Consider the following 27,774-nt stretch of genomic DNA (forward strand, 5'->3'; position numbering starts at 1 on the left):
GACAGTTTTTCTCATTTATTTCAAACACTTCCAAAATACAACTTAGTAACTTTTAGTAACTTTCATTACCAGGTTAAAAAAAAAAAAAAGCAAACAAACAAACAAACTGCAGGGCGTGCATTACTGGAGTATTGCTATATTCTACCCTCCCGACACCAGCCTCCTGAGCGGCATGATGTTGGCCTAACCCTAAGGCACGATCAGCTATATACATGTACAAGCTAGCATCATTTTTTTTCCAAAACAGCTTCGCAAATGAGAAACACTTTATTCTAGGAAACATGTTCAGTTTGAACTTTTAAGTAACGGCATGGCTTCTTCCACGTTCGTGTCCAGTTCCCTGTAGCCGCGTCTTTTGCCATCGCCATCACTTCTGCCTTCTATAACTATTGCAATGATCTACGGGAAGAACCAAGATATAACTGTGAGGAAAACTACACACCTTTTATTCCCAGCCATGCGCCAACTACGCGGAAATCTCCTTGGCTCGTCACGGACTTCTCCTCTTGAAGAGCCAGAAGAACGAGTACGTAAGTGGTTATTTTATTCCAGATTGCGTAGAATCAAAATCTCAGTTTAGCTGCTTTCAGCATCGTAATTTGGTGCCAAGAAAAGCGGCTAGCTCTTGACAAGAGAAAACGTCCAAAGCAACAAACAAGGGAAGAGAAAGTCCCTTAACTAATGAAGGCTCTAAAAGGATAAGAATAAGACCGTACCAGGAGCCATAATCGGGGACGGAGACCGTAAGCGCGCGCCATTTCTAGTATTGGGGCTGTCCCCATGATATGGGCCAATAATTCGGATGTCGCGCGGGGGAAATGGCGTCCGAAATTCCCGAAATTTTTCATGTTTTTGGCCCACAACTCAACGCGTTTACGTCTGTTGGAACTTTGCCTAAGTATTTTCGTCGTAAGCTGCTCCAGTCTGAGTGAAGTAAGACAGTGTCGAATTTAGGTATGTCCCGCTTTAAGCTTATATATATCGCTGACCAAGTTGTGTTCCGACCGATCCTTCTTTCACATGAGCTGTACATTACTTCACTTTAAATTTCACATATGTTGAAGATTAACAGCTTTTCCATTACACAGCAAAAAACTAGCCGGATATATTTAGATATAACAGAGCTTCAGGACTTCATAGTTTCTTAGCTCCTCTTGCCACACGCTTGCGAGGAATTTGCCAGTCTATCGCGACTGAAAAGTAAAACAAAATAATTGCTAGTTTGGTCAGTTTGAGTTTCGCCTGAATTGTAAGCAACGCTTGATGTTTCATCAAGGCCCAATAACTTTACGTCCGTAGATACTGCTCAGTTTTATTCCTGTAAAAATCCAGTAAATTCTCTGTTGTCGATGAATGAGAGCGCCCGCCGATGCGTGTTTTGTACAGTCAGTTAACATGACAAATTGTACTTCCCCCGCACTTTCGTGTGAAAGCGTACATCGAACTCAAACAATAACTCTACAGAGTTATTGTTTAAGATTGATAAATGGTTGAGAACATATTAAAAGCTAAGCTGAAAATATGTGAATAAAGCAGAAATAATCAGCAAAGTTACGATGACGCTTTCTTTAATCAACTTCGAATAACGATTTCGATTTTGTTGATCGAGTTATCAAAACTCCTTGTCTATTTTCATTTTCGCAGAGTAAACTTCAGTATGGTTATGTTGAAGAAACACACATGCTGTTAGTAGCCTTTTTTGCGTTCGTGAAATTTGTTGCAGCATCTCAGCACAAAAGATAACGAAAGAAATCTTTGTCAAGATTTGTTGACAATTGAAAACACCGACTCGGACTTGAAAGTGCACGAGCTGCACTATGCAAATGAGCTAATTGTACGCGTCAGACTTTCCTTTCAAAAACTTTTGCAAACTCACCAAACAAGCAGAAACAATAAGAAGCCATCAAAACAGAGAGAGAAACTCACAAATTAACTCGATACCAGAGTAGAGAGTTTCCTTGCTATATTCTTAAGTCAGAACAAACGCAAAAACATACGCGTAAGCTTACAACTAGCGCAAACAGATCTTATTATTCATTCCTAGCGCGAGATGGAAGTCTTGTTTTCGACCCTGAAAAACCCACCTTTCCGTTAGCTCAGAGCATAAAAAGAAATATAAGCGCCCTAGTTCGTATTCCCTGCCTTATTCCCTGCCATGGCTGTGAAAAAATACGCAAGAGAATCTCTCAAGGTCTCTCAACTCTCAACATTTGATCACGCAACGTGACAACATCCACGCGAGAGCCCCCGACATGTACGTGGATCCGCGCGGATATATGACGTCAGGATGGCGCAATTTTTTCTAAAAATAGAAAAATTGTCCCATATCATAGGTGCGCGCGGATCCCAAGACTTACGGTCTCCGCCCCCGATTATGGCTCCTGATCGTACATTAGATAGCTTTAATTTGTAACTAGCGTTAATAGCTTTATATATCAAAATGAGGAAGAAGAGTAATGACACTGCGTTAGGTACCTTTTGTCTGTTGTGGTACACCACATAAGCAGCGAACACCATAATAATGGAAGTCAGGAAAATGGCTGCCAAGTCTCTGGACGTGTGTTCGTACGGATAGGCGGCACTAAAAAAAAAATTATCAGTGAAACAACAAACTCATTACATCATCAAAAGGTTCAGGATGATGAAATCCAACGTGTTCCAAGTGATTAGAAGTTCATGTGGCAAGGTTAATAGTTATGGACGTTATGCTGTACACGCAGAAGGTGGTACTAACTGAAACCGGCTGTTGTTGACTGAATTCTACTTCCTGACCATTCCACTGAAATGCATTGAGAATACTTTCATGTGGCACTGTTTATTGCGATGTAAACGGTAACACTACATTTTGACTCTGCAGTTGAGATCTTAGTTTGGTATCGTTCAAATGAAGGTTATCGATCAATATAGCATGCGTGTTTATTATGCCGGATTTAATCCTAGTCTGTGACCTTTAACATGGAAAATATTTAGTAGTACTTCTAAATGATAGCATTTACTGTATACAGGTAAGATGGTTCTAAAATTAAAGTTTGTAGATGAAACCTTGGTATATGGCATTAAAACAAGAGATACCGGTACAAGTACAGTATCGAGTAGCCTGTGCCTTCATGTGGTGCTGTTGATGTTTGTTATACTATAATTACAACAACTTTAGAGCGCTGTGATGACTAAGTGTGTGATGACCACCCATGCACACGTTATCGACAGCATTTTTATTTTTAGAATTAGAATGGTTTGTTAAGTTGTACTTCCCTTCCAACTCTTACTTCTTTGACAGCGCGGCGTGTTTGGTACAGTTTATCAAGCAATAGGATTTTGACCGATTTTCCTATTTCTTAGCCGGAAAGGCTTAAACTTATGGTTGAAAAATGGTGGTTGTTGGGGAAGGGGAAGGGGAAGGGGAAGGGGAAGGAATGATCGAGATTGTACTGCTAGTTCTCGGGTCCTTCATCAAGAAAGATGAAGGCAATGACCTCGTCTCACTTGCTTAAAGGATCACGGAAGTCACTTTCTATTCTGCCAAAAAGTCCGCTTTGAATTCCGGGAATGGAACAATGTTTCTAGAATTTCCAGAAAAGAGGAAAACCCTTCAAAGTATACCCCAATTTTCGAAAATTCTGTTCCCTTAGATTTTCCTCTCAGAATTTTCGGTTAATTAACTGAATGGTTCGTATATCGAAGGTTCAACAACTTTCTACTTTCTGGAAACTTTCATTAGAAATTTCGTTCCATTTGTCCAGATTTCGAAAGATCCGAAAGTTTTGCTCGAATGGAAAGTGTCCAAAGTAAAAGGGCACTTGTCATAATGGAGCTGCAGCCAATATTATCTAAACATTTTCATCTCCATCCCTCTCTCCCTTCTTCTCATTTCTCTCGGCTCAGCCAACTATCATCTTTACCCATAAAAGTTCCGTCCTCGACTAAGTGCCGCCCTCGATGGACGTAAGTGTAATATTGTTTTTAAACGGAGTTTTGCTCGTTGTTGCCACCTTTTTAGATAAGACTAAGAGTTTCTGTTTTATCGAGAAAAAAACTTCTTAATGAGTTTTTAAAACATGTAGCGCCGTCCCCAAACAAGCGCCGAGGCGCTTTTTGAAGTAAATACGAGGGTAACAATACCTGTCCTTTCTATAGTTCTGGAAAGGAGAAACATCCAGGATATCCTCATTGTCATCCTGCATTTGAATAAAAGATATCTTACAAACAAAATCATGTGACAAAAATTGTACATGTACACTTCAACTGCCACTTTTAAGTGTAACAATCCAAAAACACAGACAGACTCTTAAAAATGTTCAACCAATAGTACAATGTCTTATCAAAAATGTCCAACAAGATATCTATAAAATTCCAAAACAAGCACATATTTATATAAGCTCCCTTACATTGGTTCCATCTTCAGGTTGAGATAGCAATCCACCCATGTTTTCATTGCTTCCACCTTCCGGTTGAGATGGTGATCCATCCGTTTCCCCACTTCTTCCAGCTTCAGGTTGAGATGGTAATCCATTCGTTTTTCCACTGCTTCCACCTTCAGGTTGTGATGGTGATTTATCCGTTTTTTCATTGCTTCCACCTTCGGGTTCAGATGCTGATTTATCCGTTTTCTCACTGCTTCCACCTTCAGGATGAGATGCTGATTTATCCGTTTTTTCATTGCTTCCACCTTCAGGTTGAGATGCTGATTTGTCCGTTTTTTCATTGCTTCCACCTTCAGGTTGAGATGCTGATTTATCCGTTTTTTCATTGCTTCCACCTTCAGGTTGAGATGCTGATTTATCCGTTTTTTCACTGCTTCCACCTTCAGGTTGAGATGCTGATTTATCCGTTTTTTCACTGCTTCCACCTTCAGGTTGTGATGGTGATTTATCCGTTTCTCCACTGCTTCCACCTTCAGGTTGTGATGGTGTTTTATCCCTTTTTTCATTGCTTCCACCTTCAGGTTGAGATGCTGATTTATCCGTTTTTTCATTGCTTCCACCTTCAGGTTGAGATGCTGATTTATCCGTTTTTTCATTGCTCCCACCTTCAGGTTGAGATGCTGATTTATCCGTTGTTTCATTGCTTCCACCTTCAGGTTGAGATGCTGATTTATCCGTTTTTTCATTGCTCCCACCTTCAGGTTGAGATGCTGATTTATCCGTTTTTTCATTGCTTCCACCTTCAGGTTGAGATGCTGATTTATCCGTTCTTTCATTGCTTCCACCTTCAGGTTGTGATGGTGATTTATCCCTTTTTTCATTGCTTCCACCTTCGGGTTCAGATGCTGATTTATCCGTTTTCTCACTGCTTCCACCTTCAGGATGAGATGCTGATTTATCCGTTTTTTCATTGCTTCCACCTTCAGGTTGAGATGCTGATTTGTCCGTTTTTTCATTGCTTCCACCTTCAGGTTGAGATGCTGATTTATCCGTTTTTTCATTGCTTCCACCTTCAGGTTGAGATGCTGATTTATCCGTTTTTTCACTGCTTCCACCTTCAGGTTGAGATGCTGATTTATCCGTTTTTTCACTGCTTCCACCTTCAGGTTGTGATGATGATTTATCCGTTTCTCCACTGCTTCCACCTTCAGGTTGTGATGGTGTTTTATCCCTTTTTTCATTGCTTCCACCTTCAGGTTGAGATGCTGATTTATCCGTTTTTTCATTGCTTCCACCTTCAGGTTGAGATGCTGATTTATCCGTTTTTTCATTGCTCCCACCTTCAGGTTGAGATGCTGATTTATCCGTTGTTTCATTGCTTCCACCTTCAGGTTGAGATGCTGATTTATCCGTTTTTTCATTGCTCCCACCTTCAGGTTGAGATGCTGATTTATCCGTTTTTTCATTGCTTCCACCTTCAGGTTGAGATGCTGATTTATCCGTTCTTTCATTGCTTCCACCTTCAGGTTGTGATGGTGTTTTATCCCTTTTTTCATTGCTTCCACCTTCAGGTTGAGATGCTGATTTATCCGTTTTTTCATTGCTTCCACCTTCAGGTTGAGATGCTGATTTATCCGTTTTTTCATTGCTCCCACCTTCAGGTTGAGATGCTGATTTATCCGTTGTTTCATTGCTTCCACCTTCAGGTTGAGATGCTGATTTATCCGTTTTTTCATTGCTCCCACCTTCAGGTTGAGATGCTGATTTATCCGTTTTTTCATTGCTTCCACCTTCAGGTTGAGATGCTGATTTATCCGTTCTTTCATTGCTTCCACCTTCAGGTTGTGATGGTGATTTATCCCTTTTTTCATTGCTTCCACCTTCAGGTTGAGATGCTGATTTATCCGTTTTTTCACTGTTTCCACCTTCAGGTTGTGATGGTGATTTATCCCTTTTTTCATTGCTTCCACCTTCAGGTTGAGATGCTGATTTATCCGTTTTTTCATTGCTTTCATCTTCAGGTTGAGATGCTGATTTATCCGTTTTTTCATTGCTTCCACCTTCAGGTTGTGATGCTGATTTATCCGTTGTTTCATTGCTTCCACCTTCAGGTTGAGATGCTGATTTATCCGTTTTTTCACTGCTTCCACCTTCAGGTTGTGATGGTGATTTATCCGTTTCTCCACTGCTTCCACCTTCAGGTTGTGATGGTGTTTTATCCCTTTTTTCATTGCTTCCACCTTCAGGTGGAGATGCTGATTTATCCCTTTTTTCATTGCTTCCACCTTCAGGTTGAGATGCTGATTTATCCGTTTTTTCATTGCTTCCACCTTCAGGTTGAGATGCTGATTTATCCGTTGTTTCATTGCTTCCACCTTCAGGTTGAGATGCTGATTTATCCGTTTTTTCATTGCTCCCACCTTCAGGTTGAGATGCTGATTTATCCGTTTTTTCATTGCTTCCACCTTCAGGTTGAGATGCTGATTTATCTGTTCTTTCATTGCTTCCACCTTCAGGTTGTGATGCTGATTTATCCCTTTTTTCATTGCTTCCACCTTCAGGTTGAGATGCTGATTTATCCGTTTTTTCACTGTTTCCACCTTCAGGTTGTGATGGTGATTTATCCCTTTTTTCATTGCTTCCACCTTCAGGTTGAGATGCTGATTTATCCGTTTTTTCATTGCTTTCATCTTCAGGTTGAGATGCTGATTTATCCGTTTTTTCATTGCTTCCACCTTCAGGTTGAGATGCTGATTTATCCGTTGTTTCATTGCTTCCACCTTCAGGTTGAGATGCTGATTTATCCGTTTTTTCATTGCTCCCACCTTCAGGTTGAGATGCTGATTTATTCGTTTTTTCATTGCTTCCACCTTCAGGTTGAGATGCTGACTTATCCATTTTTTCACTGCTTCCACCTTCAGGTTGACATGCTGATTTATCCGTTTTTTCATTGCTTCCACCTTCAGGTTGAGATGCTGATTTATCCGTTTTTTCATTGCTTCCACCTTCAGGTTGAGATGCTGATTTATCCGTTTTTTCATTGCTTCCACCTTCAGGTTGAGATGCTGATTTATCCGTTTTTTCATTGCTTCCACCTTCAGGTTGAGATGCTGACTTATCCATTTTTTCACTGCTTCCACCTTCAGGATGACATGCTGATTTATCCCTTTTTTCATTGCTTCCACCTTCAGGTTGAGATGCTGATTTATCCGTTTTTTCATTGCTTCCACCTTCAGGTTGAGATGCTGATTTATCCGTTGTTTCATTCCTTCCACCTTCAGGTTGAGATGCTGATTGATCCGTTTTTTCATTGCTTCCACCTTCAGGTTGTGATGCTGATTTATCCGTTTTTTCACTGCTTCCACCTTCAGGTTGAGATGCTGATTTATCCGTTGTTTCATTGTTTCCACCTTCAGGTTGAGATGCTGATTTATCCGTTTTTTCATTGCTTCCACCTTAAGTTTGAGAAGCAGATTTATCCGTCTTTTCATTGCTTCCACCTTCAGGTTGAGATGGTGATTTATCCCTTTTTTCCCATCTTTCACCTTCAGGTTGAGATGGTGAGTTATCCATTTTTCCACTGCTTACACTGGTTTTGTCTGCAACCCTTGCACTTTTTCCATCAAACAGTTTGAGCAATTGAGAAGAATTGCCTGCAAGTTTCGGTATAAAAGTAGCATTAAATAGACTTGCATAGGCTACTCTGCTAGCATTACTGTTCAAGTTACACCATGCATTATATCAATCATTTACTTATTTATCATTAATTTTACCAGCATGGTTTACATGTAAATTCCCAACTTCATATCACTGCTCTCTGCGCCAGTTGGTGCATAAGGAACTTCATATTTAGAAAAATACAAGGTTTAGGTATAATTGTTATACCTAAACACTGTGATGCCTTTTGCTTCACTAGGAGCCTAAAGGGTTAAGTCAGTAAGTTATTGTAAATCAACCAACCATATGGTCTAGAAATAGAGAAATGACAAAGGGACACCAACATGAATTGCATTACAAAAAAATCTTGATTTGCACCAGAATGTTCTGTTCACACAAAGATATACTGGTACAAGCACATGTAGTACACTACAAGGTCCGTACATTCATGTTAGAGATAGGAAAAGGAGAACTATTAAGAAATGCTACATGATTATTTCAACTCTATGACTAATGCGAAGAAAGTAACATACGTTATGAGGAATTTTCAGAAAATTACCCAAGCCCTTGGCAAACACTTCTTTACAAATTTCCTTCACTGCTTTGAGGATGTTTTTGTCTTATGTGTACAGGTAAATGTATATCTAGACTGCAATTTTCATCTTGAAGTGATAAATCTATTTTTCCATAGTTAGCAAAGTGGGTGCAGATGAAGGTTTGAGGATGCTCGGCTTAAAGACAGAGTAATCAACAAGGCATAGAAAGAGGCTAGCAGGAGTTTAGTCTAGTTTTCTCACATATTGAGTTCGTATATTACGAACTCACCAAGTGAGCAGCTCCTAGTAGCTCAGTTGGTAGAGCACTGCACCGGTATCGCAGAGGTCATAGGTTTAAGTCCCATTCAGGCCTGAATTTTTTTCAGGGGTTAATTTCACTACTGCTTATGTTGTGTGTATAACTGCGATGATCAACCATGTCTTCATATATTACCCTGCAGTTCAAATAATTATATGATCTTTCATATATTCACTTGCATTCTTCACCATCTATGGGTATGTTTCAAACTCACTAAGTGACCAGCTCCCAGTGGCATGATAGTTCAGTTGGCAGAGCACTGCACTGGTATCGCAGAGGTCATGGGTTTGAATCCCGTTCAGGCCTGAATTTTTTTCAGGCTTTAATTTCACTACTGCTTATGTTGTGTGTATAACTGTGATGATCAATCATGTCTTCATATCTTTCTCTGTAGTTCAAATATATGATCAAGGATAACAGCCATAAGCGGCCCAAAAACCTTTAACTTTTTAGAACACTAGATTCACTGCCACAATTTTAGCGCTACACAAGTTTAGCCGTTCACGTTCATTTATTTTTTTTAACGCCGTGTCGCTTGATGGAATTCATCTTCGGTTGTTTATATTAAAGTTCAAGGAGCAGTACTCGTGAGATCTCGTCACGGCAGGTTGCGTGACACGTGCATTGCATATGAACGGTCATAAATTGACTTGTCTCGATATAAAATATCAATAAGGTTACATTTGCATGCTCTTAACAGTATAAAAAGGGTAGTAACGCACTTGGTTTTTATAAAACACGCGACATTAAACTACAATTACAATAGCGAGGAAGCAGTTACTGTCTTTCTTTAAAGATACACAAAGATATAGCTTCCTATAGAATATTATGTATTCGTACATCTAAATGGCACAAAATGCAATGCTTTCTTTCAAGTGTTTTAAAGCCACACATCACATTGCATGTACTCGTTTAAATGCACACATAACAACAAAACCCGAAATGTACAGACATCAGATCTTGGGAGAGATCTTTAGATCGGACTACGAGCACGATCAGTTTCGAATTTCAAACCAGTGACGTTTCCAGAGCCCTCGCTTTGGTAGAGAAAGTAGCTCAGTAGGATATAATGATTTGAAGACTGTAAACTAGAATGGTAAATTCTTACTCGAAATGGATCTAGTGCTTCTACTCAAATTGTAAGTCCTCTAACGTCAACATACCTAACGTAACATTCTTTTTCCCAGCCGCGTTGCTTAGGCACAAAATGAGGACCATTGCCAAGCTTATTTGCGAGTTCATCTCCGACGAGGTCTTAATGGGATTTCTCCTCAGAGATCTAACTGAATAACTGTACAAGTTTTGCTTGAGAAAGGGAATAATCAAGGTAAATACTGGATCGTATTTTGCATTATCCACACAACCCGGAAATTGAAAATCGGTCACACGTATCGTATGACTCACGAGGTAGACGACTGACATCATTCTTGTTCCCAGATCCGTCCGAGATCATCGTTGTCGTGCACGCCCCTTAGTGCCTTGGCACGAGTGAAAGTGCCTTGGCACGAGTGGCTCGTCTTGGACTGAGACTTTACTAATTTGAATCCATCCTTAACTATAACTATTCGATTGAAGCAGCTACAAATCTGATCAAAAGGGGATTAAAACAGAATTAATGTTATGAATGTTCATTTCCCGAACTTCACTGAAATTTCTTGCTGCAAGCTAGTTTGATAATTAGCCTTCTAAGGTCTTCAGGCGCTATTGCAGATTTGCTTTAGTTAGAGATCAACCAGTGGTTTTAACGGGTCTCTGTCAAACGGGGACAGATGGAGTGAGACGGCGGATGGCGGATGGAATGCGCATGACAAAATGTGGATAGAAAAATGCGGATGGAAAAACGCGAATGACTATATGCGGATGATAAAACCTTTGTGAGGGGAAATTAACTTACAACGCTTTCTAACAGTCCTAGCTGTAAATAAACCAGGCCATCTTATTTGGGCCGGGAGAGGTCCAATAGATCGTTTTCACGTGACGTCATCACTTTCTAAAATCCAAAACGAAAGGGCCACCAAAGTTTTTGTCCTCATCAGGCACAAGAGGCGGTATATTTATATCTGTTTACAATTTTACAGCCCAATAGCGTGCTTCGTTTGGAATCAGAGCATTTTGAATTTCAGGGTTATGGAGGTGCGTGACACAAGGCTATGATCGAGTTTGTCGGAAAATATATACTTATCCCACGATTTTGAGCCTTTTTAGAAGTTAAGGCATTAGGAAAAGTGCATATGCAAATGCTTGTTTGATCAATACTGATAATCAGTCGCCTAGATAGCCAAAGTAAGTTCCAGATGTTAACACTATTTTCCGGCCGCCATATTGGTGTACCACGGAGGTACACCAACATGGCGTTTTCATACTGGGCTCTGTAAATATCGGCAAAACATTTCGACGAATATCTGAAGTTTGGGGAAACGCACAGGCCTAAAACTTGGAGAAGAGGCTTATTTAGTTATCTTCTATAACATCATAATTCCATAGCTTTTTCCACTGGATGGTTTTCGATTAATTTTTTATTGCGTGACAGTGAAAACGATCTATATTTTTTTACTCCATCACAAAACAGATCAAAACATTTAAGGAGACAAAAAAACAAAAACAAAAAACAAAAACAAAGACAAAAACAAAATCAAAAACAAAAACGAACAAACAAACGAACACGGAAAAGCCTTGATCGAATGATGACAGACTAGACCTGTACTTTTCTTTTATCATCAGCCTCCGTTCTTCTTTCACTACATCGAAGAACTTTCTCTGTCTAATTCCATGCTAATTTCCTCTGCAGAAAGCAAGTCACATTAAATGAAACGACAATACTGTAACGGATGGCGCCCCACTGTACCCTAGTTGAGAAATTTGCAAGGCACATGGAGCGTTTGCACAAGGCTCTGCAAAACACGTCTCCAAAGGCCGGTGCCGAAAGAGCACGGACAATTCGATTTAGACGGATAAATCAACATTGACGGATAACTCCTGTTACACGGATAATTCGTGTCGGACGGATAATTCGTCTAAAGACGGAAAATTCGTCACAGACGGATAATTCTATCTAGGTCAGTTTATGTTCTCGTTTAAGAAAGCTATTCTCCCTCGAAAATTTGAGAACATATTCACAATAAAAAACCAAATCCATGGTTACAATACAAAGCATGCAAACTCCTTTCGTCTACCATTATGTACAACAAATATCCGGCAATTCTCCGTATTCTATCGAGGTCCTAAATTTTTTAATTCTCTTTCACCTGAAATTTCTGGCTATTCATCATTGGCATCTTTTAGGAAAAAACTTAAAGCATATATTATCGATAACTATTAACTCTGTCATTAAATGAAGCTTGTCATTAATTACTTTATCTAAATTAGTCATCTGGTGTTTTTTTTTGAGAGGAAACCTAAGCTTACAAGCCCCGTGGTTTCTATTAGGTTCCCTCGCCATTTTGTTTTCTATCCTTTAATATATAAATTGTAGTTTTGTATCTTCATTGTAATCTTGTATATTAATTTTTGTTATTTATTAGTCGTTGTACTCTAATTCTATTTTAAAAAAAAATAAAAATAAATAATTCATCTCAGACAGATAAGTCTTCTTTTCGGGTAAAAACGTCTCTGCTATAACTTCAGTCAATTTATTCTGCTTGTTGGCTTCTTAGACTTTTTAGCGCAGCAAAAAGAACATTAATTAATCTCACAAACATTTTCACCGCTAGCCATCAGAGGAAACAACCTACCTAAAATATTTAAAATAGACTAACGCCAAGAGAACTTTGTAGTTAATTTCCCCTCGTACGGATTTTGTCATCCTCAATTTTCCATCCGCATTTTCTGTCATCCTCATTTTTCCATCCGCCATCCGCCATCTGCCATTCGGTCCTCGTTTTAGAGAGACCCGGTTTTAACGGAAAGGAAACCAGCGTAGAATAAGTCAAAATCCGAGTCTAAGAATCTAGCCAATCAGAACATGTCTTCAGAGCCAACTTTTCCTCATGCCAAGGCCCGCCAGCGAAGAGAAAGAAAGAAGGGTCTGGGGACGATAATGATGTACTCGCAATTTCTACTCGGATATCTCGTGAGGAAGTTTGAACTACCCTTTAACTGAGGGCGCTTTGTTTATTTGGACAATGCTCCACTCGTGCGAACCAGACGTGCATGCAAATATAGTCCACTTACTCTAGGTAATACATGAGTACTCCTATGACCAAAGCAATTTCAAAACAGCCAATCAGTAGTCTATGACACCAGGATTCCTTCCTTGATCCAGTTAATCTTATTCGGCAGAAGTGTGAAAGTTAGGGCCATGTTCTTTGAGAACTTCACACGATAGAATCATACGAGGGAAAAATGTGAAGGGTGTGAGAGTTAATGGGCCTGATCCCTCATGTAATGTCTCCTGCTAATACTACAGATGGAATCCAGTTCTCCAGCAGGCGGGAAAACTCGTCTCTCGGGATTGGCTATTTCGAGACCCCCTGAAACCTCCGAAACCGGTGGTGATCTTTGAATAGCTTGACAAGGATCTCTTTACGAATAAGATTCTTACGAGGAATTACTTCTCTTGCCCTTCATCCTTTCGAGGGAAAAAAATTATGAAGCCAGGCAAACTTCACGCCACAAGGTTGAATTACGCAACAGTGCCGTTTATATTGGTTAGTTGCTCAGACACGCCTTCCTCTTTCTACCGTGTTCAGTGCACGGTCACGGCAGAACAAGAGAGAAAACAATTTGTGGACGGTAACCAACATATTCACTGGGCTTCATATTTCTCCCTTATCAACTTTGATAGTCATAGCATGTGGCAAACTTGTGTCACCGGTAAGTTCATTTTTGTTGTACGAAGAATGTAATATCCAAACTTTCAGAGAAACGAAGACAGTTTTCATTATTTATTTCAAACACTTCCAAAATACAACTTACTAACCTTTAGTAACTTTTAGTGCCGGGTAAAAAAAAACAAAAGCAAAAACAAAAACAAAAACAAACAACCAAACTGCAGGGCGTGCATTGCGGGAGTATTGCTATATTCTACCTTCCCGACACCACCCTCCTGGACGGCATGATGTAAGCCGTAGTGCATGGCAGGTTACACTGATTGCAGCAATTTCACAAGGTTGTGTCAAGAATGTTCCATGGCCACCAAGCGTAGATTTAGTCATCATTGTTCAAAGAAACCTGAAAGTGTCTTACCCAAAGACGCCTGGGTCACCAATAATTTCAAGGCACGATCACCTATGTACATGTACAAGCTAGCATCATTTTTTTTTTTCCAAAACAGCCTCGCAAATAAGAAACTCTTTATCCTTGGAAACATTTGTTTGGTACTGATTTTAACCGATTATTTACTTTTTTTTCTCTTGATAATTTCTTTTTTATCACATAAACAGCAATTCTAATAAACGTATGTTGAGTTTGAACTTTTCAGTGACGGCATGGCTTCTTCCACGTTCGTCTCCAGTTTCCTAAAGCCGCGTCTTCTGCCATTGCCATCACTTCTGCCTTCGATAACGATTGCGATGATCTATGGGAGGAACCAAGATATAACTGTGAGGAAAACTACACATCTTTTATTCCCAGCATCCTATGCAGATATCTTCTTGGCTCGTCACGGACTTCTCCTCTTGACGAGCCAGAAGAATGGGTACGTAAGTGGCTATTTTATTCCAGATTGCGTAGAATGAAAATCTCAGTTTAGCTGCGTTCAGCATCATAATTTGGTGCCAAAGAGAGCGGCTGTTGACAAGAGAAAACGTCCAACGTAACAAACAAGGGGAAAGGAAAGTCCCTAAACTAAAGGCTCTAAAAGGATAACAATAAGACCGTACATTAGACAGCTTTAATTTGTAACTAGCGTCAATAGGTTTATATGTGAAAATGAGGAAGAAGAATAATGACACTGCGTTAGGTACCTTTTGTCTGTTGTGGTACACCACATAAGCAGCGAACACCATAACAATAGAAGTCAGGAAGAAGGCTGCAAAGTGGCTGGAGGTATGTTCGTACGGATAGGCGGCACTAAAAAAAAAATTATCAGTGAAACAACAAACTCATTACATCATCAAACGGTTCAGATGATGAAATCCAACAGTGTACCAAGTTATTAGAAGTTCATGTGGCAAGGTTAATAGTTATGGACGTTATGCTGTACATGCATATATAATATATATATAATAATCAAATGAATGCGCGCGCTCTGATTGTCCCTAAAGAATTCGTAGAATTCGTAAATCAATCGCCTGCGGCTCGTGATTTACGAATTCTTCGAGTGTTCTTCCAACATCCCGCGTGGTTTATCAGCCTATAAACCATAAAAACTTGTGGTCTATTGCTTAAGTAAACGGTAACAACTTCATTTTGACTCTGCAGTTGAGATCTTAGTTTGTTATCGTTCGAATGAAGGTTATCGATCAACATGGCATGCGTGTTTATTGTGCCGGATTTAATCTTAGTCTGTACCTTTAAAATGAAATATATTTAGTAGTACTTCTAAATGATAGCATTTACTGTGTACAGGTAAGATGGTTCTAAAATAAAAGTTTGAAGATGAAACCTTGGTGTATGGCATGAAAACAAGAGGTACCGGTACAAGTACAGTACCGAGTAGCCTGTGCCTTCATGTGGTACTGTTGATGTTTGTTATACTATAATTACAACAACTTTACAGCGCTCAAACGTTTATGGATAAAACCAAGTGTGTGATGACCACTCATGTACACGTTATCAACAGCATTTCCATTTTTGGGATTAGAATGGTTTATTAAGCTGCACTTCCCCTTCAACTTCAACTTCAACTTCAACTTCTTAAGTCTTTGGCAGCGAGTGTTTGGTACTGTTTATTAAACAACAGGATTTTGACCGATTTTCCTACTTCTTTGCAAAGCTTAAGGTATGGTTGAAATAGGTGGGTTGTTGAAGAAGGAGGAGGGGAAGGAATGGTCGAGATTGTACTACTAGTTCTCGGGTCATTCATCAAGAAAGATGAAGGCAATGACCTCGTCTCACTCGGAACACTGAAGTCACTTTCAATTCGGCCAAAAAGTCCGCTTTGAATTCCTGGAATGGAACAATGTTTCTAGAATTTCCAGAAAAGAGGAAAACCCCGCAAAGTATACCCCAATTTTCGAAAATTCTGTTCCCTTTGATTTTCCTCTCAGAATTTTCGGTTAATTAACTGAATGGTTCGTATATCGGAGGTTCAACAACTTTCTACTTTCTGGAAACTCTCACTAGAAATTTCGTTCCATTTGTCCAGATTTCGAAAGATCCGGAAGTTTTGCTCGAATGGAAAGTGTCCAAAGTAAAAGGGCACTTGTCATAATGGAGCTGCAGCCAATATTATCTAAACATTTTCATCTCCATCCCTCTCTCCCTTCTTCTCATTTCTCTCGGCTCAGCCAACTATCATCTTTACCCATAAAAGTTCCGTCCTCGACTAAGTGCCGCCCTCGATGGACGTAAGTGTAATATTGTTATTAACCGGAGTTTTGCTCGTTGTTGCCACCTTTTCAGATAAGACTAAGAGTTTCTGTTTTATCGAGAAAAAAACTTCTTAATGAGTTTTTAAAACATGTAGCGCCGTCCCCAAACAAGAGCCGAGGCACTTTTTGAAGTAAATACGAGGGTAACAATACCTGTCCTTTCTATAGTTCTGGAAAGGAGAAACATCCAGGATATCCTCAATGTCATCCTGCATTTGAATAAAAGATATATTACAAACAAAACCATGTGACAAAAATTGTACATGTACACTTCAACTGCCACTTTTACGTGTAACAATCCAAAAACACAGACGGACTCTTAAAAATATTCAACCAATAGTACAATGTCTTATCAAAAATGTCTAACAAGATATCTAGAAAATTCCAAAACAAGCACATATTTATATTAGCTCCCTTACATTGCTTCCACCTTCAGGTTGAGATGGTGATCCATCCGTTTTTCCACTGCTTCCACCTTCAGGTTGCGATGGTGATCCATTCGTTTTTCCGCTGCTTCCACCTTCAGGTTGAGATGGTGGTCCATCCGTTTTTCCACTCCTTCCATCTTCAGGTTGAGATGGTGATACATCAGTTTTTGCACTTTTTCCACCTTCAGGTTTAGATGATAATAAATCAGTTTTTCCCCTGCCTTCACCTTCAGGTTGAGGTGGTGATACATCCGTTTTTGCACTTTTTCCACCTTCAGGTTTAGATGATAATAAATCAGATTTTCCCCCGCCTTCACCTTCAGGTTGAGATGGTGATCCATCCGTTTTTCCACTGCTTCCACCTTCAGGTTGCGATGGTGATCCATTCGTTTTTCCGCTGCTTCCACCTTCAGGTTGAGATGGTGGTCCATCCGTTTTTCCACTCCTTCCATCTTCAGGTTGAGATGGTGATACATCAGTTTTTGCACTTTTTCCACCTTCAGGTTTAGATGATAATAAATCAGTTTTTCCCCTGCCTTCATCTTCAGGTTGAGGTGGTGATACATCCGTTTTTGCACTTTTTCCACCTTCAGGTTGAGATGGTGATCCATCAGTTTTTGCACTTTTTCCACCTTCAGGTTTAGATGATAATAAATCAGATTTTCCCCTGCCTTCACCTTCAGGTTGAGATGGTGATCCATCCGTTTTTCCACTGCTTCCACCTTCAGGTTGCGATGGTGATCCATTCGTTTTTCCGCTGCTTCCACCTTCAGGTTGAGATGGTGGTCCATCCGTTTTTCCACTGCTTCCATCTTCAGGTTGAGATGGTGATCCATCAGTTCTTTCACTTTTTCCACCTTCAGGTTTAGATGATACTAAATCAGTTTTTCCCCTGTCTTCACCTTCAGGCTGAGATGGTGATCCATCCGTTTTTCCACTGCTTTCATCTTCAGGTTGAGATGGTGATCCATCAGTTTTTGCACTTTTTCCACCTTCAGGTTTAGATGATAATAAATCAGTTTTTCCCCTGCCTTCACCTTCAGGCTGAGATGATGATACATCCGTTTTTGCACTTTTTCGACCTTCAGGTTGAGATGATAATAAATCAGTTTTTCCATTGCTTCCACCTTCAGGTTGAGATGGTAATCCATCAGTTTTTGTACGTTTTCCACCTTCAGGTTGAGATGGTGATCCATCCGTTTTTGTACGTTTTCCACCTTCAGGTTGAGATGATAATAAATCAGTTTTTTCACTCCCTCCAGCTTCAGGTTGAGATGGTGATTCAACCGTTTTACCACTACTTCCACCTTCAGGATGAGATGGCGATCCATCAGTTTTTCCACTGCTTCCACCTTCAGGTTCAGATGGCGATGCATTCGTTTTTTCACTGCTTCCACCTTTAGGTTCAGATGGTGATCCATCAGTTTTTCCATTGTTTCCACCTTCAGGGTGCGATGGTAATCCTTCGGTTTTTCCACTGCTTCCATCTTCAGGTTGAGATGGTAATCCATCCGTTTTTCCACTGCTTCCACCTGTAGGTTGAGATGGTGATACATGCGTTTTTTCACTGCTTCCACCTTCAGGTTGAGATGGTGATCCATCCGTTTTTGTACGTTTTCCACCTTCAGGTTGAGATGATAATAAATCAGTTTTTTCACTCCCTCCAGCTTCAGGTTGAGATGGTGATTCAACCGTTTTACCACTACTTCCACCTTCAGGATGAGATGGTGATCCATCAGTTTTTCCACTGCTTCCACCTTCAGGTTCAGATGGCGATGCATTCGTTTTTTCACTGCTTCCACCTTTAGGTTCAGATGGTGATCCATCAGTTTTTCCATTGTTTCCACCTTCAGGGTGAGATGGTAATCCTTCGGTTTTTCCACTGCTTCCATCTTCAGGTTGAGATGGTAATCCATCCGTTTTTCCACTGCTTCCACCTGTAGGTTGAGATGGTGATACATGCGTTTTTTCACTGCTTCCACCTTCAGGTTGAGATGGTGATCCATCCGGTTTTCCACTTGTTCCACCTTCAGGTTGAGATGGTGATCCATCCGGTTTTCCACTTGTTCCACCTTCAGGTTGAGATGGTGATCCATCAGTTTTTCCACTGCTTTTACCTTCAGGTTGAGATGGTGATCCAGTGGTTTCTTCATCGACATCGCTGTTTGATGTAGATTGCAACTTTCTTCTCAACTGTCTTCTAATGCTTACACTGGTTTTGTCTGCAACCCTTGCACTTTTTCCATCAAACAGTTTGAGCAATTGAGAAGAATGGCCTGCAAGTTTCAGTATAAACGTAGCATTAAATACACTTGCACAAACGACTCCGCTAGCATTACAGGTCACGTTCTACCATGCATTATATCAATCATTAATTTTACTTATTTATCATTAATTTTACCAGCATGGTTTACATGTAAATTCCTAACTTCATATCACTGCTCTCTGCGCCAGTAGGTGCATAAGGAACTTCATATTTAGAAAGATACAATGTTTAGGTATAATTATTATACCTAAACATTGTGATGGCTTTTGCTCCCCTAGGAGCCTAAAGGGTTAAGCCAGTAAGTTATTGTAAATCAATCAACCATATGGTCTAGAAATAGAGAAATGACAAAGGGACACCAACATGAATTGCATCACAAAAAAATCTTGATTTTCACCAGAATGTTCTGTTCACACAAAGATATACTGGTACAAGCACATGTAGTACACTACAAGGTCCGTACATTCATGTAAGAGATAGAAAAAGGAGAACTATTAAGAAATGCTACATGATTATTTCAACTCTATGACTAATGCGAAGAAAGTAACATACGTTATGAGAAATTTTCAGAAAATTACCCAAACCCTCGGCAAACAATTTTTTACAAATTTCTTTCACTGCTTGAAGGAAGTTTTTGTCTCATGTGTACAGGTAAATGTATATCTAGACTGCAATTTTCATCTTGAAGCGAAAAATCTATTTTTCCATAGTTAGCAAAGTGGGTGCGGATGAAGGTTTGAGGATGCTCAGCTTAAAGACAGAGTAATCAACAAGGCATAGAAAGAAGCTAGCAGAAGTTTAGTCTAGTTTTCTCACTTAGTGAGTTCGTATATTACGAACTCACCAAGTGACCAGCTCCTAGTAGCTCAGTTGGTAGAGCACTGCACTGGTATCGCAGAGGTCATAGGTTTAAGTCCCATTCAGGCCTGTATTTTTTTCAGGCTTTAATTTCACTATTACTTATGTTGTGTGTATAACTGCGATGATCAACCATGTCTTCATATCTTACCCCACAGTTCAAATAATTATATGATCTTTCATATATTTACTTGCATTCTTCACCATCTATGGGTATATTACAAACTCACTAAGTACCCAGCTCCCAGTGGCTTGATAGCCCAGTTGGCAGAGCACTGCACTGGTATTGCAGAGGTCATGGGTTCAAATCCCATTCAGGCCTGAATATTTTTCAGGCTTTAATTTCACTACTGCTTATGTTGTGTGTATAGCTGTGATGATCAATCATGTCTTCATATCTTTCTCTGCAGTTCAAGTATATGATCTTTCAAATATTCACTTTTGTTCTTCACCATCTACAGGTATATTACAAACTCACTAAGCGACCAGGGGCCCGTTTCTCGAAAGTCCCGGAAACGTTTCGGGCCCATAAAGAGATTTTTAGTTCATCCGTATCTAAAAACGGAGAGGCGTATACGCCTGAAACTTCTTGTATGTAGAGAACCTCCGTTCATATTAAGAATACGTGAATAAAACAGCTCTGTAATCGTAAGGTTCGAGATTTTGCTATGGCTTTCCAGGCCCGAAAAGTTTCCAGGGCTTTCGAGAAACGGGCCCCAGGTCCCAGTGGTTTGATAACTCAGTTGGTAGAGCACTGTACTGGTATCGCAGAGGCCATGGGTTCGAATTGTGTTCAGGCCTGAATTTTTTTTTCAGGCTTTTATTTCACTACTGCCTAAGTTGTGCGTATAACTGCAATGATCACTCATGTCTTAATATCAAGGTTATCATGAAATGTTTAGATCTCAGTCATTCATCAGTTATTGTTGAGGTGTCTGTCCATCCTCAGTTCGGAAAGTTCTATCAACTTTATTGGTCTCATAAGTTAAATATATAGATATAATGGTAAATCAATAGTAGAAATGAAAAGACCAAAAGGGACTGCACAAAGAGGAAAAGTATCCCATGTGAGGCGCAACCCAAATCTAATAATAAAAAATCTAATAAGATCTCATAAGAAATCTAAAACTTAATAAAATTACAATAAATCTTATTAAGAGGACCTGCCTGTAAAAATCAGACAAATTCATAATTTCGCAGCAAGGGTCGCAAATTTGATTTCACTCATATTTTTACGGTAGATAGGCTAGGGCATGACAAAAACTACTGGATAGTTTTTTTGGCAAAATACCCTTTTATTTCAAAGAAATATGCAAATTACCAAATTCCGTTAAAATTGTCATTTGATGCACCATTTTATTAAACAAGTTTGAGAGCTTCGCATGCAAAACCACATCATTCTTCCATCTTTAAAACACTCAAATATTTTTGTGCAATGTTTAATTGTGTATTGGGTTGATTTTATGGAATGTTGTGGTTTTTGTTGGGTGCAAAATAGTTAAATTTCGAAGACATGTATTTCATTCACTTAAAAATACTTCGTAAAAATAATTGATTTTCACCATGTGCGAAACCTTCATATGGATTAAGCTTCTGGTGGTTGAATCGCAGAAGGATGGTCTACAGATTCCTGTAAAAATCTCTTTGGGCAAATGATTGTGAGCGGCGCGAGAACTTTTCAAAGTACGTTAAAAATGCAGATATTTGACCATCCGTCGTCAAATTTCAGTTTACAGGTTAGACATATACTTTGGCACGCGCCACATGTCTTGAGCTGTATTAAGTTGAAATAGACACGGAGCTGATAATTTCGAAATGTTCTAACCTTATTTGCAGTAAAAGGCAGGTCCAACAGCCAATTTGATGTGTTTGTGTCACCATTCGTCGCATATAAAGCAGAACTTTGCTTTTGTTTGCACAACGTCCGATGTTCATTGCCAACTGTCAACTTATTTAATGGTCGAATACCATGAATCTATGACCCTCTTTCGACACATATGATCACCACTGCATCTAAGTCAAAACCGGCTAAGTGATTTGTAGATAGTTGCTTGCTTTGCATTCCACCAAAATAATTTATTACGTTTGATCATCGTTTGATCTATTGCTGCTTGAATCCTTGCTTGCAGCAGTTCCTTGTTTGTTCGTCACGCAATGCTGTCATCCCATTTAAGGGGGTAGGGGTAGGACAATTTCTATCCTAATACATAAGGCTCCATAAGGCTTGGAACCACAGGGAGCACACAATCTTGTTGAGTGGGAAGAGATTAAATTAATCAATGAAAAGAATGAATAGTTTACCATTGCCCTTGTTGTCATCTTTTACTAGACCACCGCTACCTACATACCCTGCATAATACTGTAACGCTAAACTCGTACCTAGGTCTTTTCGCGCTGTGCAATTATTTTTGGTTTACATATAATACAGTGGGCTACCCTCCAGGAAATGGGAGGTGGCCGCTAATGCATGGACATTTGCAATTTTCTCAGTCATATAATGAGTAATCGTATGACAGCTCGAGCAATTAAGGATCATTTACACTACTCTTGATATTTGAAAATTCTTTCAAATTGCATTCATCTAAAGGCTCGACGTGCAATTTTCAGAGAATTTTCAAATATAACTCATAATTATTGCACTCGCATTCATACGATTACCTATACCAATTTTTAGTGTGTTAACGGACCACAGATCTATGTTTAATCTCCAGTTTTAGATAATATACATGTATGATGGAAAATTGTTTCTTTATCTTGAATATACAGAAAGGGTAACTGTAATCAAAATGCTACTACATTCAGGGACACATGGATATATAACAATAATTAGATTTATTTACAAGATTTCTACCGTATGATAGTGATGAGGGTACAGCCAGAGCCAACTATCACGTATAGAAATAGCTACGGTACTCACTATCTACAACAAAATAGATAATGAGCAGTGTAGCCAATAAGAGAATGGAATTCCTGAAAGAAGGCTAGTTTATTTATACTAAAATGTGACAGAAACAATTCTCCAAAACAAAGGTTACCAAAAATCATCCATTCTTAGTGCCACAAAAAAATGGTCAGAATACCAACCAAAAAGTCAGGGTTTTTTCCTCATATATCCCTTTTACTTATAAAAAGTGTGTAGTACACGTACAAACCTTGTTTGCCAGTATTTGTGGTACAGTTTCCTTCACACTCATCCTTTGTATCAAAGTTATTCTCATTACCACCACATCCTCCATAAGTAAACTGTTCACATTTATCAGAACTGATGTTATAATACCATCTGAGAAAGGCAGCACGACATGGACCAGTTTCTGGCAAAGAATGCAAAATAGAATGAAGCTTCCTTCCAAGTTACTTTACGTCACCCAAGATGATGAAATTTTAAACAACAGGCTACTTACTTGGTAATTGTACATTGTCTGCCTAAGTCATAATGTTATTACAACTAACTTATTTACGACACATTGTGATTAAACATTACATGTAGCAAACATGTTTTGCCAGGATCGTTGCAAATAAAATTGAAAGCTGGATTATTAACTAATGAACATCTGCAGTAAGTAGTTCAGTGGTGCATTAAATTTGAGAATGCTTTGTCAGAGCACAAAGCAAAGATTATATACCATTCTGTGTACATGGGCTATACAAAGTTTTAAGATAAACCATTAACTTGCTAGTGAAATAAAGGCCATGAAACTAATTTTCAGTATGTTACAAGTGTGGGGTTAAGAAAAAAATCTGATCCACGCCTGGAATTCCAACCCATGACCTCTCAGATTCAAACAAAATCTCCTACATGTAGTAAGACAAATTCCCAAATCATGCAGTCCATGTGAGAATATGAAAGTAAGATCCAAACGAGGGAGACTTTTGGATGTTTGCCACATTTTTTATGGTTGAATTGGTTCTTTCATTATATCAGCCAGTTTGGATGGGCCAAGCCAAGGAACTGTCCATCAAATATTGGTAATCTGAATCTGCCTTTGTAGAGGCAGTTGAGCCGAGAGTACACAGCCCTGTATTTGAGAAAGATACAGTCGAGTCTCTCCACTATGGCCACCTTGGGGAACAAAGGAAAGTGGCCGATGTAGAGGGGTGGCCATTATGCAGGGACTGGAATATGAAAGCTGTATCTTTTCTGGGTACAACAGTTTTATCTCTATAATGCGTCAGTCAATTCCAGCAGTGCCCATCCCCCCCCCCCCCCCCCTGGGCTATCCCCCGGGCATTAGCATTTTTTTTAAATAAATGGGCAAATTCCTCGGGGTGGGGACATATAAGCTGTCTAAATGCCCCAGGGTGGGGACAAATAAAGAGGGCAAATGCCCCGCCCCTGGGATCATCACCTTCCAACACCTCTGCAGTTTTTTTTTTATTAATCAGTGAATAAAACGTTCAGCTGTTCAGTATTTTAATGCAACGGTAAGACTTCAAGGACAACAGTATGTGTTAGTTGATTCTGATTATATTTATTTCTTTATATTTGTTTTTAACAGTTTGCTAGAGGATAGCTGGGATCGTGGCGGATATGCCTCCAGCCGCGAGCGATGATAGGTGCCTGTTTTCGCAGGCTACTTTTTCCGTGAAGAATCAAGACATTTTAAATGATGATGCATTGCATTTTAAGCTCGCAAGATCTGTCTTGAAGATCGTATCATTTGAATTAGCAAACCTTAAGTATTTTAACTCCACTTTCATGAATTTAAAAAATGCTAGGCTAGTTTTGAATGCGAAATGCAAAATAGTCATGTTCACGTCAGCAATTGTTTTGTGATGAACAAAATATAGTTCACCTTGTCGCTTATGTTTATATGCTTACAAGTAATGACGAAATATCTAAAATTGAGAAAACACACCTTTAAAACATCTACAAGTTTCTCTAGTCCCTGACGGACAAGTCATTGTTCGACAAAAGCCTCGTCTTGCCCGATGAACTCATCCATGGCACTTACGAAAACACATGTGTGAAATGCCCGGGGATCACCCCGGGGTACGCAAATGCCCTGCCTCCGGGCCGGGCCGCGATAAAATTGCAGATGCCCCACCCCCGGGGACTGACAACGTGAGCAAATACCCTGTGGTTGCCCGGGGGGGGGGGGGGGGGGGGATGGGCACTGCTGGAATTGACTGATGCATAATGCTTACTGTAGCATAGAAATGCATAACACAAGCAAAATATAACAATAAAACAGAAACAGAGGCCAACATTGCATGGTCTTCATCAATTTTTGTCACCTTTTACAATAAAAATGGGGCTTTGTTAGCATCACTCTTGTCGAGAGCTTATTTCGGAAGTCCATGTGGGTGGCTGCTAGACTTAGTGGAGGTTCGACTGTAATTTTCAATTTTTCTATTCCGAAAGAAACATCCAATTGCAAATTCCCCCTCCTTCATGCACTTCACTGAATGAAACTCAGAATTATACCACAAAGACCCAAAGTAAGGCCCAGTTCAGACGCCGAACTTTTCATGGGCCGAACCAAATACATTGAATTAAGTACATGAAAAGTTCGGCGTCGGAATCAGTTAAGAACGGCTATTTGAATTTGGAACGGCCCAGCCGTTCTTCCCACCTAGCTCAGCCAGGAATTTCGGCTTTGGAACGGCTTTGATTCAGACGTCGAACTTTTCATAAGCCGAACCTAATGTATAAATTATTATAACGTATTTTACAAGCAGTTTTTACTTTGCCTGAAAATCGCTGACATTTCGATGTGTTTTGGTTTAAACTAAATAAAGTTCGGCGAATTAAGATTGATGTCTGAATCAACAGGTGTACTTTTGATAATTTGGGTCGGTCCAAACTTGAACAAGAAGATCTCTTAGATCTTACAACCACGCTTTTAAAATTTAACTGTTTGCTTAGCACTACCGTCGGAATGTAGTGCACATTTCAAAGCAGTCATTGATGATTCTTTTCTTACTGTAGACATCACATCACTTGATCAACACAAACTGTATTATTGCACCATCAGTGGTAGCCGTTGACAGATCTCCGATGACGTAATGGTCCTAATCTAGAACTTTCTTCGGGATATGTATGGTCATGAACGATATGAACCACACGATAATAACACTATTAACAACAGCTTTCTTTCTTTAAAGACATGATTAAATTTGATTGGTGTTTTTCCACGAGTAAAGGGCTAGCAAAGTAGTCACGTAATTTAATAATGAAACTCTATCGTGACCGATGTATCGATTTTGGTCACTCCAATGGCTACAGATTGAAAACGTGACAGGAAATTGGCGTTACTTTCGATTCTCACCAAATTTGGACAGTGGGAAGATCTCATCATTAGCCAATTACAGGCCATTTTTCAGCTCTTTTCGTCACATCCTCCCCCCTCGGGAGAATTTTGTCAAGTTAGCCAATTTAGTATGCAAGCCACCGTAATGGTGGTCGCTGTCGGCGAAATGTTTATTTGCTCAAAATTGGGGCAAAATCTTTCGGAGATGGAAGTCAGGACATTTGTAAGGATACAGAAAGTAATATGGGACCAGTTGGTGACTTCTAAGGCTGAATTTATCCAGGAGTAAGCTGTATTTTCGTTTTCGTGCCGAAAGCCACGTGGTGAAATATTATCGGTTTGTTCTGCTGTCTTGTTCTGTTTTTTCTCTTGGTCATTTTTGTAGCCCGCCGAGGCCATTCTTTCATCTAAATGAGTTGAAAAAAGTTCGAGAAAGATGTTCCCATTCAAGTTTAAGCTCTCAGGCGATAATTCTGGAGTTTTTTGGCCAAAACGTCGGCTTTGTTATGTTCGTGTTTTTCGGTTGCTATGGGCGACCGTTGCTCCCTTTGTTAGGTCAAGTCTGGGGAGTGAGGTCACAAAAAAATTCTAATTAATTCTGGTTTTGTTCGATTTCGCTGAAATTTTAGCACGATAAAGCTTGATTGTTAAGGAGTAGATTTACCTTCTGCCGATGTGTGGTAGCTATTAACGCTAAAGTGATATATCGCTTCGATGTCAGGGTTTTGAAGAGATTTTTTTGCAACGTGTAGGTTCGGCGTGATTTTGTAATCTGAGATTTCTGTTGACCCTGAAGAAACAAGGTTTGGCGAGTAAACATTACAGGTTGCGTAATTCAAAGTTGGCCGAGTGGAGATCTGCGTCTGGCCTCCGACAAAAAAAAAAATAAAAAAAAATAAACCAAGGGTAGAACATGAACCGCGCTCGGCCCATGGCCGCGCGGTTAATTAAGTTCGGCTCATGAAAAGTTCGGCGTCTGAACTGGGCCTAATGTACATAAAAATTTAATACCACATGCCTAATAGTAGTTACCATTCTGTATTCTAATAATACCGTGACTTATTCTGGTAAATTACAACGGTCCAGGGTTTCCAGGCTCTTTCATAGCATAGAATCGCAAGATGCAGAAGCCTAGCTAAACATTTTTTTTTTGTGGTATGACAAAATTAAGCGTAACTACACTTCATGCACCACTAACGTACGGGGGGAATACGCAACATTATTGTTCATCGAAAATGAACTAAATGTGCAAAAGAGGAGTCCATCATACCTTTAGGTAGCGAACAAAATGAAGGACGATTTCCACCTGTCAGCAGGACACGTCCAAAACAGAGAGATATCCAGACAAAAAGAAAAGCCAATTCGGTCACAACAGTTTTCATTTCCAGTTGAAATTAACCTCCCTTTCCGAATTCCAGTCCGTGAAATGGCTCTTCCAACAGGCAAGGTTGCCTCCAAATAACACCAAGGTGCGTCCTTTGAATATTTAATGACGAAAAACAAGTGAAAAATAGTTTAACTTGACTACGCTAATGAAAAGCTTGAATGTTGAAATTAGCCACACGAGCGTTGCATGCGTTTCGTTCATTGAGATGACATCATCGACGCGAAATCCTGGGCTCTAGT

At 39.7% G+C, this 27,774-nt stretch overlaps 1 protein-coding gene, 1 long non-coding RNA gene and 1 other non-coding gene across 6 annotated transcripts in view; 1 reads left to right on the top strand and 2 right to left on the bottom strand.

The window, feature by feature from the left end:
- LOC149118446 (uncharacterized) lies at positions 1–27,745 on the bottom strand. Of its 4 annotated transcripts, XM_089296455.1 has the most exons (9): positions 27,419–27,745; positions 23,050–23,208; positions 17,091–19,049; positions 16,776–17,045; positions 7,772–7,816; positions 4,386–7,681; positions 4,120–4,175; positions 2,476–2,581; positions 1–399 (listed from the first exon to the last, which is right to left on the bottom strand). In XM_089296455.1, the coding sequence occupies exons 1-9, from the start codon at positions 27,528–27,530 to the stop codon at positions 286–288; spliced, it is 6,117 nt and encodes a 2,038-aa protein (XP_089152581.1). In that variant the 5' UTR covers positions 27,531–27,745; the 3' UTR covers positions 1–285. The 4 variants fall into 4 exon arrangements, with proteins under 4 accessions (XP_089152581.1, XP_089152590.1, XP_089152595.1 ...); XM_089296464.1 differs by having other exon boundaries at positions 4,386–7,591; positions 16,776–19,049; XM_089296469.1 differs by lacking the exons at positions 7,772–7,816; positions 16,776–17,045.
- Positions 13,742–27,774, bottom strand: part of LOC149118447 (uncharacterized) — a 76,023-nt gene continuing 61,990 nt past the window's right edge. The window contains exons 2-4 of the long non-coding RNA XR_016209314.1: positions 16,499–16,554; positions 14,777–14,882; positions 13,742–14,388 (exon numbers count right to left, since the gene is read on the bottom strand). This is a non-coding gene — a long non-coding RNA (uncharacterized LOC149118447). The remainder of the gene's footprint in view (positions 14,389–14,776; positions 14,883–16,498; positions 16,555–27,774) is intronic.
- On the top strand, positions 20,147–20,219 carry Trnat-ggu (transfer RNA threonine (anticodon GGU)). Its single transcript has one exon. It is a non-coding gene; the product is annotated as a tRNA-Thr (tRNA).

Source organism: Orbicella faveolata, unplaced genomic scaffold (genome assembly GCF_042242905.1).
Source record: "Orbicella faveolata isolate gen_17 unplaced genomic scaffold, um_ofav_v1 contig_1, whole genome shotgun sequence".
NCBI lineage: Eukaryota > Metazoa > Cnidaria > Anthozoa > Scleractinia > Merulinidae > Orbicella > Orbicella faveolata.